The following is a 12,500-nucleotide window of genomic DNA, read 5'->3' on the forward strand; positions in this document are numbered from 1 at the left end:
GTGTGTGGGTGGGCACCCCCATTCCAGAGGCTAGGTGCTGCTCTTGGGCCACAGGCCCTGATGAAGTCAACTGAGGAGGAGATGAGAGATGGCAGACCAACCCACTCAGTAAAAGCTCTACTGTTGCTCATAAAGTCTGCTGGAGATCTAATGGAGTGAATATAGTCTGGTGGAGATCTGAGGTAACAAATTACATTACATCACAATTGGCAAAACACTTTTTAAGCCAAAGCGACTTACAGCATGGTAAACATTTTAAGCTTTTTAAAGCAATTCTAACAACACAATTTAAAAGATAGAATGCAGTAAGAGTGAAGAAAATAGAAAGTGACAAAAATAGTGATATTTTAAAAAGTAGAGTGCAGTAGGAATAAGTGCATCAATATGAGTGCAATTTATTTTTCCGCAGAGGCAATGCAGTTGGGAATGACCAATCTATTGCAATGCAGATCTCATGTAGCAATGTAGTCTAGAGTAGATCTAATGCAGCACTGTCTATGCTATGCTCCTGGACCTGAAGATGTAGCTATGCTCAGAGAAATGTTTATGTTAGAGATGATCTCACACATCTGCTGCCCCTCTCTAGCGCGCGAGTGTGTGTGTGTGTGTGTGTGTGCACGTGCGTGCGTGTGTGCGTGCGTGCGTGCGTGTGTGCGTGTGTGTGCGCGTGCGTGCCTGTTTGTGTGTCAGGCTGCATCATATCTGTCAGTGAGTAATTGAGTGATAAATAGTTTGGTTGGCGTCTTTGCTTGGAAGACAGTACTTTACAGCAGCAGCAGCCCTTTGTAGCTTTCATCACTCGTGTTTGTATCATATAATGTAGTGGAGGGACAATGTGTGTGTAATAAATCAACTGTACTGTATGTTGCCCTCACCCTCCTCTCTATATGAGCATTGTGAGCTCATTGTTTATGGAACGTCTCCATGGATTTTTCACATGATGAAGGATGAATTCCACACAGGAAATGGGAGTAGGGTTTGTAATGCACTGTTCCATTCATTTAATCCTTTTGTCCCTCCTATGTAAATCAAGCCTTCGTTTTTCAAAATATAAAGAACAGGAGGAGGGAAATCCTCCCTTCTGTTTGTACTTGTTGACACAGTGGTTGCTGTTGTAGCCTCAGGTGTTTTTGTGTATTAATTGGCGGTTCTTTCTTTATTGTTTTTCTCTGGGGAAGGAAAGGTTATTTCACCACAAGATTTATTTCACCTGTCTACTCTCTGGGCCTAGTCCAGGGAGTAATGTAGCTAAGGCAGGCCACAGCCACAGCCACCCAGGATCCTTAGCTCTTCAGAGAGTTATGGAGTCCTACGCAGGCTACCTTAGATCAGACCCCCAGGATCCTCAGCTGTCCAGGAAGTAGTGTAGCCTACACAGGCTACAGGCCCCCAGGATCCTCAGGTCTTCAGAGAGTCATGGAGCCCTATGCCAGCTACAGGGTTCCAGAATCCTCAGCTGTCCAGGAAGTAATGTAGCATACACAGGCTTCAGAATCATCTGCTCTTCAGAGAGTAATATAGCCTGCGCAGGCCTCAGAATCGTTAAGACGAGACACTTATAAGGGCCCAGATGTGAAGTGGGCCCTCTTAAGCCCTTCTTTCCTCTCTCATTGGATTCCATCCTCAGGATGGAACCTGACTTATGTCTTGGTGAATGTATGCCAGTGGCATTGAGTCAGTGTGTGTGTGTGTGTGTGTGTGTGTGTGTTTGTGTGTGTGTGTGTGTGTGTGTACGTGTGTGTGTGTGTGTGTGTGTGTGTGTGTGTGTGTGTGTGTGTGTGTGTGTGTGACCAATCAATTAAGCACGCACTCTACTCCTCTAAAGCTCTTCTATCAGAGCCACCTGCGGTGGAATGATGTCATCGTGGTCATGATGGTGATTGTCAGGTTACAAGCCTCCTCCTGCCTGTATCACTCAGCTCACTGTGCCAGAGGGACTTGTTGTTCCTTACTCCTGTTGTTCCTCACTCCCAGTCGGACATGTTGTTCCTCACTCCCAGTAGGACATGTTGTTCCTTACTCCCAGTCGAACCTGTTGTTCCTTACTCCCAGAGGGACCTGTTATTCCTTACTCCCAGAGGGACCTGTTATTCCTCACTCCCAGTCGGACCTTATGTGCTTCACTCTCTGACAGACCTGTGCTTCCTCACAGATGGACTTATATAGTTCCTCACACTGACAGACAGACCTGAAAGACCTGGACTTGGGAAGTCAGTAATGCAGACCTAGACCTAGGAAGTCAGTAATGCTTTTATCCCCTCCCCCCACCACCACCACCACCCCTTGTCCCCTTTATGACTTAAGATTTTCCTCCCTGCGGATTTGTAAGTGTGAATAATTCCTCTGTCAACAGGTTTTATTATAGTTTCAGTGAAGATTGAATGAAATAAAGTTTAAATTGCTCATTGAATTACCACCTCCCCCATGACTCAGACACGCTCTCCTTGTGGTTTCACCTTCATCCGGGACATGTGACCTCAATGGAACATGAGGGAGGACATGATTCCAGTTCCCTGTGAACTCTGACCTTTTTTTTTACCAGTCTCTCCTTCCTCTCCTTCCCTCCTCTCCCTCACTCCTTCCCCTCTCTCCCTCCTTTCTCCTCTCCTCCCTTTCCTGGGTTGGCTCAAAGGAAAGCTGACCGGACACATGGCTCTTATGCGGTCAGCATCAAGGGGATGAAGTCAGCGTCTGGGCCTTTCAAGGCGCCGGCTGGGGGGACGCTGGTCATCAGCACTTCCCAAACCAGCACCCCAAGACACAGTGTAGTGTAGTGTAGTGTAGGGTTTAGCACTGAGCAGAGCTGGGGTTCAACAGCACCCCAAGACACAGTGTAGTGTAGTGTAGTGTTTAGCACTAGGCAGAGCTGGGGTTCAACAGCACCCCAAGACACACAGTGTAGTATAGGGTTTACCACAACAGCACCTCAAGACACAGTGTAGTGTAGTGTAGGCTTTACCACTGAGCAAAGCTGGGGTTCAACAGCACCCCAAGACACAGTGTAGTGTAGGGTTTACCACTGAGCAAAGGGGTTCACCAGTTCACCGCATCAAGCCTCCAAACCAACACCTCACAGCATGCTCCAACATGCTCTCTCTCTCCTCACTGCTAATCAAAATGGGGTTCGCTATGTAAGACCTCCCACCCCTCCACTCCCACAAAACACAGTGCCCCTGATCCCCACAGTTGCCCTTGAGCCGTGAGGACCACACACTCCTCACACACTTCCCACACACTCCCCACAGACACCCCACACACTCCCAACTCACTCTCTACACACTCCTCAAACACTCCTGCAGCTGCTGGCATGTGACAACCAGATCCATTTCAGTGCGAGTGTGTGTGTGTGTGTGTGTGTGTGTGTGTGTGTGTGTGTGTGTGTGTGTGTGCGTGCTTTTGTGTGTGGTGTGCAGTCAGGCTTTCCCCTCCATCTTACTCTCTCGCTACCTGATGCCGTCATCAGGCTCTTTAAACGCACTTCATTGGATGACGCTCCGTAGTTAATGTCCAGAGAGCATAGAGTCGCTCCACAGTTATAACGTCCAGAGAGCATAGAGTTGGTCACTCATCCTTAAGGACCGACAGCTGACTGCTTCTGATGTGAAAGATCTGGAACGAGTATTGGCTGTCAATCACACACACTTTACTCCCTCGCTCTCTCTCTCCTTTTTTCTTTCCAATCGGTAGCGAGCGCACAGCCTTTCACCCTCCAGTTGCTGAAGACTCTGCTCAGCCATTCCTCTTTCTCTCTCTCTCTTTCTCTTATTCTCTCCTCTGCTGAGGTCAAGGGAACGAGTTTATTGTCTGCTGCTCTCTCTCCTTCGTTCTCTCCCTCTATCTCTCCCTCTCTCTCTTGTTCTCTTCCTCTCCCTCTCTCTTGCTAACGAAGTGTGAAGAAGCTCCTCTGTCTCCCAGCAGACGCCGATGTGTGTGTTGGGCCTGTGGTGTTGAAACCGTAATTAGGTTTTGGAGCGCGATGGCGAGCGTTGGCCGGGGCGCCCCGCAGGTCCTCGCGGGTCCGCTGTGTTTGCCGTGTTTGGGTAGGCGGGGGTCCAGTGCGGAGCACATGTTAATCAGATCAGATGCCGGTTCTGCTGTTGTGCGTTATGTGATCTGCCCCCAGACACTCTGCATGCTCGAGATTAGGACTGCAGAGGAAATGTCTTTTCTCTCACCCCCCAGCCCTCTTCCAAGCCTCCTCTCTCCACTGTTCCAGCTGTTTTCCTGTAGACAGGGAGGAGGTGTGTGTGTGTGGGGGGGGGGGGGGGGGGGGGGTATCCTTACATAGGACTGGCGGAAAATAGAGGTATATAAATCCTCCCACACTGACAAATGGAAAATAATGGGTCAGCTTTTTCCCCTCATAGTATATCCCAAGCAACATACGCTATCCGTTATCTATAACCTAACAGTGTGTGATCAGCCCAAGCAACATACGCTATCTGTTATCTGTAACCTAACAGTGTGTGATCGGCCCAAACTGCGACCTGGATGATTTATCCATCAGACCTGATATTCAGATTAGCCTCAGTGTGGATTTAATACTAAGAGCTGGAGTATGCAAATACATGTGTGTGTTTGTGTCAAGTCTGATTTAATAAAGCTTCATTGATGCTACTGTACCTATTCATATTGTATTGGAAATATCTTGATGCAACCAATTCATATTGTATAGTAAATACAGTATCTTGATGCAACCAATTTATATTGTTTTGGAAATATCTTGATGCTACCAATTTATATTGTATTGGAAATATCTTGATGCTACCAACTCATATTGTATTGGAAATATCTTGATGCTACCAATTTATATTGTATAGTAAATATATTGATGCACCAATTCATATTGTATTGGAAATATCTTGATGCTACCAATTTATATTGTATTGGAAATATCTTGATGCTACCAACTCATATTGTATTGGAAATATCTTGATGCTACCAATTTATATTGTATAGTAAATATATTGATGCACCAATTCATATTGTATTGGAAATATATTGATGCTACCAACTCATATTGTATTGTAAATATCTTGATGCTACCCATTCATATTGTATAGTAAATATGTTGATGCTACCAATTCATATTGTATAGTAAATATCAAAATTATCTAGATAGATAGATAGATAGATACTTTATTGATCCCCAATGGGAAATTCAAGATAGTGCAGTAAGATTCTGTCAGTGCAGTAAGTAAATTTGTCTTGATAAGACTCCTTAAAATAAGTCAAAGTCTTCTTAAATGAAGTGAAATGATCTTTTGAGAGAGTGTTAGGTAAGTATTTTCATACTTAAAACAATACCAAATAGATGTTTGATCTTAGTATAAGATAATTAAAAGATTTCATTTTTTGCAGTGCTGTGTTCTTGATATGAGTTCTCTAACTCTGTGTGCTCTCTCTCTCTCTCTCTCTCTCTCTCTCTCTGTGTTCTCTCTGGTACTCCTTTAGGCTCTCTCTGAAAATCGAGCCTGGGAACAGCTCTCCACGCCTGGTGTCGTCTAAAGAAGACCTGGGAGGTGACGTGCTCTTCTTCCTCTGTTTTCCCCATCACCTCATGCCAGCGTTTTCCCAACGGTGCCAAAGCACTCAGGACGTTGAGCAAAACTGCTGATGTAAACATGCCCACCTGCTTGTGTAGGACCATGCGGTCAGGACCTGCAGGGTCTGGAAGCCATCTTTAGCCGACGACTTGAACAGCTGGGTCCAATCTGGTATAAATAAACCAAGCGAGAGATCCGGGGCACAGGGGATTAGACTAAAACAGGGACCACTCTCACGTTTACTCATTTTCTCTCTCTCTCTCTCCCTCCCCCTCTTTCTTTTCCTCTCTCCTTCTCTCTCTCCTCCTCTCTCTCTTTTGCTCGCTCTTTTGCTCACTCTCACTCACTTCATCCCTTTCTCTCTCACTCCCTTGGCTTTCTCATTCAGTCCTTCACCAGCCCATTTGCTTATTCCCTCATCACTCTGTTGCTTTTTTGCCGTCCTAAAGTCCCAGATGGAGATGGAGATGGGGGCCTCCGGCTCAAAAAAACCAATATAATTGCACTGCAGCTCAGATCAGTCCTGCTCTACAGCAGTAACAACAAACAAACAAACAAACAAACAAAAACATCAGTATCTTGTAAATGGAAGAATTTTGCAGATGGAAGTACCTTGTAGATGGAAAACCGTTTCTGGGATGAACAATGACCGCCATCTCCATCCAGTACCCACTCGCCCTCCATCGACCGATCAGTCCATTTTTGTCCACAGACACTCATACTGTAGCTCTAGAAGAGCCAGTCCATCCACGCTTACCAAACACCTCACCAGTCCACACAAGCCTCACAAAACACCATTATTACCCCCCATTACTCAAAATGTCCCCTATAGTACTCCAGCCCCCTGGAGTCTACCAGGGCTTGTTCTTCTCCAGGTCTCAGTCGGCCCACTAAACAAATCCCCTCAATCTAAATGAGGTGCCTATCAGTGCATAGTTGTCACCAGTGTATAGTCAAAAGGACAGAAAATTCCGCACACTAAAGCTCCAATATTCTTTCTTCTTTTATTCACCACATGTAACGTTTCGGGACACACTGCCCTTCCTTGTCTGAGGAAGGGCAGTGTGTCCCGAAACGTTACATGTGGTGAATAAAAGAAAAAAGAATATTGGAGCTTTAGTGTGCGGAATTTTCTGTCCTTTTAACTGTTGCTTTTTGAGTCCAGCACCTGCCTATTCAGATGTGCGCATCCGCTTCTACACCACCAGTGTATAGTCCCCATAATCCCCATTAGAGCATATCAGTTCATAGTTCTTATTAGTGTATAGTCCTCATAATCCCAATTAATGCATAGTCCCCATAATACCCATTAGTGCATAGTCCCCATAATCCCAATCAGTGCATAGTCATTATTAATGCTTAATCCCCATAATTCCCATTAGTGGATAATGAATATAATCCCCATAATCCCCATAATTAGTGTATAATCCCCATAAATTCATAATCCCTATTAGAGCATACTCCTTATAATACCCATTAGTGCATAATACCCGTTAGTGCATAGTCCCAATCAATGCATTGTCCTCATAAGTACGTCGTCCCCATATGGTAAGTCGTAAGTGGTAATAGTACATCTGTTGCCTCTGCCCCTGTTGCCCCACTGCTGAGAAGGGTCTGAGGACGACGGGGCACTGCAGGACGGGTAATGATGAGCAGTGATGGGGGCGTGAGTACTGAGATCAGAGGTGGCTGGTAGACTACTCATTTGGGTCGGACGGGATCAGGATGTTCATTCCCAGCATGGACTGGCGGTCACCATGGGAACTTGTTGAACAATCATACAAACTGGTGTGTTGCCATGGGGACTGGCTAATAATGGGGAGTGATGATGGGTAATTTTCTGTCTCGGCCTTACAGTACATGATGGTGTCAGTGGAAAGATGGCATTAAATTGCAGCCATCCTCCCGTGTTTGATTGCGATCAATCATGCTCATATCCTGGATTACACAGAGACCGGGCCCGGGGCTGGCGTTGGTCTGGGGCTGTAGGAGATGGAAGGGCCGCAGGGTGGTGGTTGGGGAACATGGCTGGGTGCGCTGGCCTGGGGCTGTGGGAGATGGAAGAGCCGCAGGGTGGTGGTTGGGGCTGGGTCCACAGCCCTGATGTGGTTTTCCTGCAGTGGAAGAATGAGGTCATTTGCTGCCTACACGCTGGTGCATGTGCTTCTGTGCAGACGGATTTAAAAATGTTTCTGTGCAGATGTGCTTCAAGTGGATGTCTTGTGCAGACACATGCTGAGAGTGTGTGAGTGTGTGTGTTTGTGTTTATGGTAGTGTGTGTTTGTGTGTATTTATGAATGTGTGTGTGTGTGTTCATGGATGTGTGTGTAACGGGATTTACCTCTGTGTAGACATACTCTACTAGTGTATGCGCAGGTATGCTCTAACCTCATGCTGCAGGCCTGTCAGCCGCCTCCTTCAGTGATGTAGTCACCCATGCTCGGCGGGACTCGTAGACATGTCTCAGTCATCCTGGCGTTGGGTCTCATTGCTTTACAAGCTCTGCAATTACTCGTTTTTCCAGTCAACCAGGGAAATAAAACATTAGAACTGTTGTTCTAATTAGAAGTTCTGGATAAATGGATCCAAATGTATCTCAAGAAATGAAACTGAAAGGGGTGAGACTGACTAATAGGGAGGAGATGTTTATGTTCTGTGTGTGTGTGTGTGTGTGTGTGTTTTCCCGCTCTACTGCACCTCAAAGTCAGAGGTTAGTCTGTGTTTGCCCTCACAAACTAGTTTTTATATGGCTCGGGAAAACTGGCAGCACCTTCACTCACGAAACATTATCAGCGTTTCCACCAATCATATCTGCATTCCGGTCCTTCGATTCTGCAGCCTGCACTGTTTGTGTGTGTGTTGGTGTGTGTGTGTGTGTATGCATTCCGGGCCCTCGCATCTGCACCATGCAATGCCTGCCGAGCCTTTCTGGTGAGGGATCGGTGAGGGATTATTCGTTCATAGTTCAGCGCTCGGGTTTTTATGAGATAATGTTTGGATGTGCGTCGCCATGGAAGCTGAACTGAATGTTTCCACTCTGGCTTCACATCCTAATGAGTTAATTGCTGAAAATAGGAAATGAACTGTGTGTGTGTGTGTGTGTGTGTGTGTGTGTGTGTGTGTGTGTGTGTGTGTGTGTGTGTGTGTGTGTGTGTGTGTGTGTGTGTGTGTGTGTGTGTGTGTGTGTGTGTGTGTGTGTGTGTGTGTGTGTGTGTGCGCGCTTGTATGTGAATTTGTGTGTGTGTATTAATTAATGCTTTCACTGATAGATCGGCTCTGTGGAGGAAGGCAAGCACTGCTTATGTTGGCTTGTGACAGGGCCATAAATTTCTCCTGGCGACAGCAGGATCTGAAGCGGGCCGGACTTGCCTCCAGAGACCGGGCTGGTCTGCTGTTTCCAACATGTGCTCATGTCTGAGGGAGGCACGCGGTGGCCTCCAGACGAGCACAACATGCAACGCACCGGCTGGAGACTCCTGCAGAATTGTCACCGTGGTTACCTGCACGTTTTTGCTCTTCGTCCGGTCAACACCGTCTTGTGTGGAGAGAGTCTGTTGATTACAGACTTTTTCTCACAAGACGACGGTGACCTGAGCACTGCACAAACAGTGTTTCTTTATATTTACAGAGTCAAAAATACGGAGGACACTGCATATGAATGCGTTGTTCGCTCTGAGTAAAAGTCAAAAGTTTGCAGTAGAGTGATCTTTTTTATTGCTATTTAAAAGTTCCTGCAATCTACCTGGACCTAATCAGGCTGTGCATAGTACCAGAGTGATTGAAATGCTTCATTTTGTCTGCAGAGACACCCTCTATAGTGGCTTACTGTTAGATGTGTAAGGAGTTTTTTGATCCCACATTAGCTAATGGCATAAAATGGCCATTTTTAGCAACAACACAGCGAAGCTGCTCACAAAGGCTGTGATATGCAATGCTATGCTATTCAGTTGTAAATTCATATTCCTGTCTTACTCAAAACTGCTCTGATTGTCGTTGTTTTGTTCCAAATCAGAATTTATACTCGTTACCCTCCAAAAGTAGACTTGTTATTGTTAGACTGGAGTTTTCCTTGGCTGAATCCCACAGTGAACCCTGAAGACTCACAGACTGAATTGATCTCAGGTGCTAAGTGGGTGAGTGTGTGAGGCCACATGGGCTCAGATGGGTATACAGTACATGGGATTGGGACAGCAATTCATGAGATCACATGTTTCCTTGGTGACGTTTCATAGCAAAGATGTTGCTGACATGTTGCCAGTTTGATCATTATCATTTTAAGTTTGTTGCTTTTCGCACGACCAAGGCACAGGAGACAGTTGCCTGATTCCACATCCTTTCAAACTCTTGCTGGTTTACAAGCTGGTTGTGTGTTGTGCAGTTTATCTTTGTAATGTTCTCTGCGGTAAATGTCACAAAGCTTTGAACTGTGGGTAATTCCCTTTGGTGAAGTCTGCACCGATGCAGACTTACAGAAAGGGCTAGGTAAGTGTGTACTCAAACCCATGCCCTTTGAAATGCGACATTGGGACTGCCCTAAATCCTTATGAATTTCATGAGAACGCGCAGCAAAGTCCATGTGTCTGTGAGTCCGAACTTTGGGGTTGGGCCCATGTTTCCATTTAAGTGTCCTTTATTGCCAGCAACTTCAGTGCATTCATACAGCTGTGATCCTTTAACAGTCTGTATAATTCAGGTCACGGCACTGTGGGACTCTCTAGTTGTTGTGTTGTGTTTTAGTTCTAATGTCTGTAGATTGGAGATGGTCAATAATGCTTGACGGCTGGATCAGGATTGGGGATTAGATGATGATTTATTGTAGATGGTACAATAAATGAATAACAGAACACAGGCTAAATCTCGGACAGTAAAACTGTACACAGTCTTACAGTTGTGATTACTATTAGTAATCCAATAAGTCTGAGGTGAAACGTTTCATCCCGATCTGGTAACATCCCTGGGCTGCTGTTGTCTGGATCTTGAGATTGGGCCTGGCCCTGGCATCATTACATTACATTACATTTAGCAGACAATTTATATTTATAATATAAATATATTATAAATGTATTATACATGTCAAATATACTGTATTACAAGGGATTGCATTACATTGCCTGGAGCAACGTGGTGTTAAGGGAATAACGTTGAAAGCCGGGAATTGAACCGACAACTTTCAGGCTACTGCATGCTAGCCCAGCTCCTTAACCACTACACTACCACCGCCCCGGAAATTTCCTTGGGCTGCTGCTGTCTGGATCTTGATCTCGGGCCTGGGCCTGGTAGCATCATTGGGCTGCTGCTCTATTCCTGTCTGGAGCCTGATCTCAGGCCTGGTAGCATCTACTTCCTTATGTACTCTGCTGCTCTTTGAAGAGGTTTTTAACGACAGAAGCGATGGAGACTGCGGTTGGCACACCATGGCTTCCATGCCCTAATTGGCAGGAAGAGGCCCGCTGGCATTGGCGCTGAGCACATAGCATTCCCACGTGTGCCCAGACGCAGCGCTGTTAAAAGACGGCGGGGGACACGAGGGTTCTGGGCGCTCCAGATTAGTGAGAACGCACACACTCACCCGGCTCTCAAACACTCACAAATACCTCACGCTTTTATGGGCTGGTGGATAAACAGTCCCCGGCTGTCGTAGTGGTCTCTTTACGAGATCCTAATCTCCTCCAGTGAAGACTCGCACGTCGCCTTGTGTTGCTCCAGGGAGGGCTTCCTCCTTATCTCTTAGCGTTTACCTGCCGAGAGTTTGAGCGACAGTAGACGTGTACAGTAGATAGCTCAGTGTGTGTGTGTGTGTGTGTGTGTGTGTGAGTGTGAGAGTGAGAGAGAGAGCCTGAGCGTGCTGTAAGTCGTTTGCGGTGCGGACAGCTCATTAGCACAGATGCAGGTCTTAACTAGGAGCACATGGCGTTTTGACGGCTGTTTGTTTAGCTAGAATGCTGCAGTGGCCCATGTGGCACCGACTAATTGGGCAGCGAATCTGTTAGCGGTCGGACGGTGCCAGTGTGCCAGCTCAGAAACCCTTAAACGTGTGATTGCCCTTAATAAGCGCCCCAGAGGACCGCTGGGCACGGGTAATGACACAGGAGGGCACTGCTGCTAATGGAGGCAGTCTGGTAGTGATGAAGAGGGCATGATTGCTCTGGTCTTAGTGATGGCTAATGGATGGGGTATGATATGTCTGGCCTTAGGTCATCATTTTGCTGTTAATGGGTTGGGTTGGGGTGAGTATGTGTCTGGCTTAGGTAATAGTGTTGATGTTAATTTGGAGTGTATCAGATATGTCTGGTTCAGTTTGTGGAAGGTGAATTGGCCGGGGGTTGATAGCGTTAGCCTGATTAGCAGTGTGTTGGGGTTGATAGTGTTAGCCTGATTAGCAGTGTGTTGGGGTTGATAGCGTTAGCCTGATTAGCAGTGTGTTGGGGTTGATAGCGTTAGCCTGATTAGCAGTGTGTTGGGGTTGATAGCGTTAGCCTGATTAGCAGTGTGTTGGGGGTGATAGCGTTAGCCTGATTAGCAGTGTGTTGGGTCTGATAGCGTTAGCCTGATTAGCAGTGTGTTGGGGTTGATAGTGTTAGCCTGATTAGCAGTGTGTTGGGGTTGATAGTGTTAGCCTGATTAGCAGTGTGTTTGGCGTTGGTTAAGATTTTTCTGGGGGGAGGGGTAAGGTCACCCTCCTTAACACTGAAGAAAGACTAAAACGTAAAGCACCAACATGCCATTGCACTTGCTCCCATATCTCCAAATGTCTAATCGAGAGATGGTGTGGTTCCTTAGGACACATACACTCACCACTACACTGCCTGACAAACCGAAAACACAACAGCATACACACACCACACATACACACACACACACGCTCACCACTACACTGTCTGATGACACAACACAACATATCTCCAAATGTCTAATTGAGAGATGGTGTGTGTGTGTGTGTGTGTGTGTGTGTGT

The 12,500-nt window shown here is 46.3% G+C and overlaps 1 protein-coding gene across 3 annotated transcripts in view; it reads left to right on the plus strand.

Moving 5' to 3' along the window:
- Positions 1-12,500, plus strand: part of LOC134089193 (ras-specific guanine nucleotide-releasing factor RalGPS1) — a 175,439-nt gene that overhangs the window by 145,770 nt on the left and 17,169 nt on the right. For all 3 annotated transcript variants that reach the window (XM_062543549.1, XM_062543550.1, XM_062543548.1), the window contains one exon: positions 5,455-5,522. In XM_062543549.1, coding sequence (XP_062399533.1) covers positions 5,455-5,522 — 68 coding nt within the window. The remainder of the gene's footprint in view (positions 1-5,454; positions 5,523-12,500) is intronic.

The sequence above is a fragment of the Sardina pilchardus genome, chromosome 8, assembly GCF_963854185.1.
Source record: "Sardina pilchardus chromosome 8, fSarPil1.1, whole genome shotgun sequence".
NCBI classification, from domain to species: Eukaryota; Metazoa; Chordata; class Actinopteri; order Clupeiformes; family Clupeidae; genus Sardina; species Sardina pilchardus.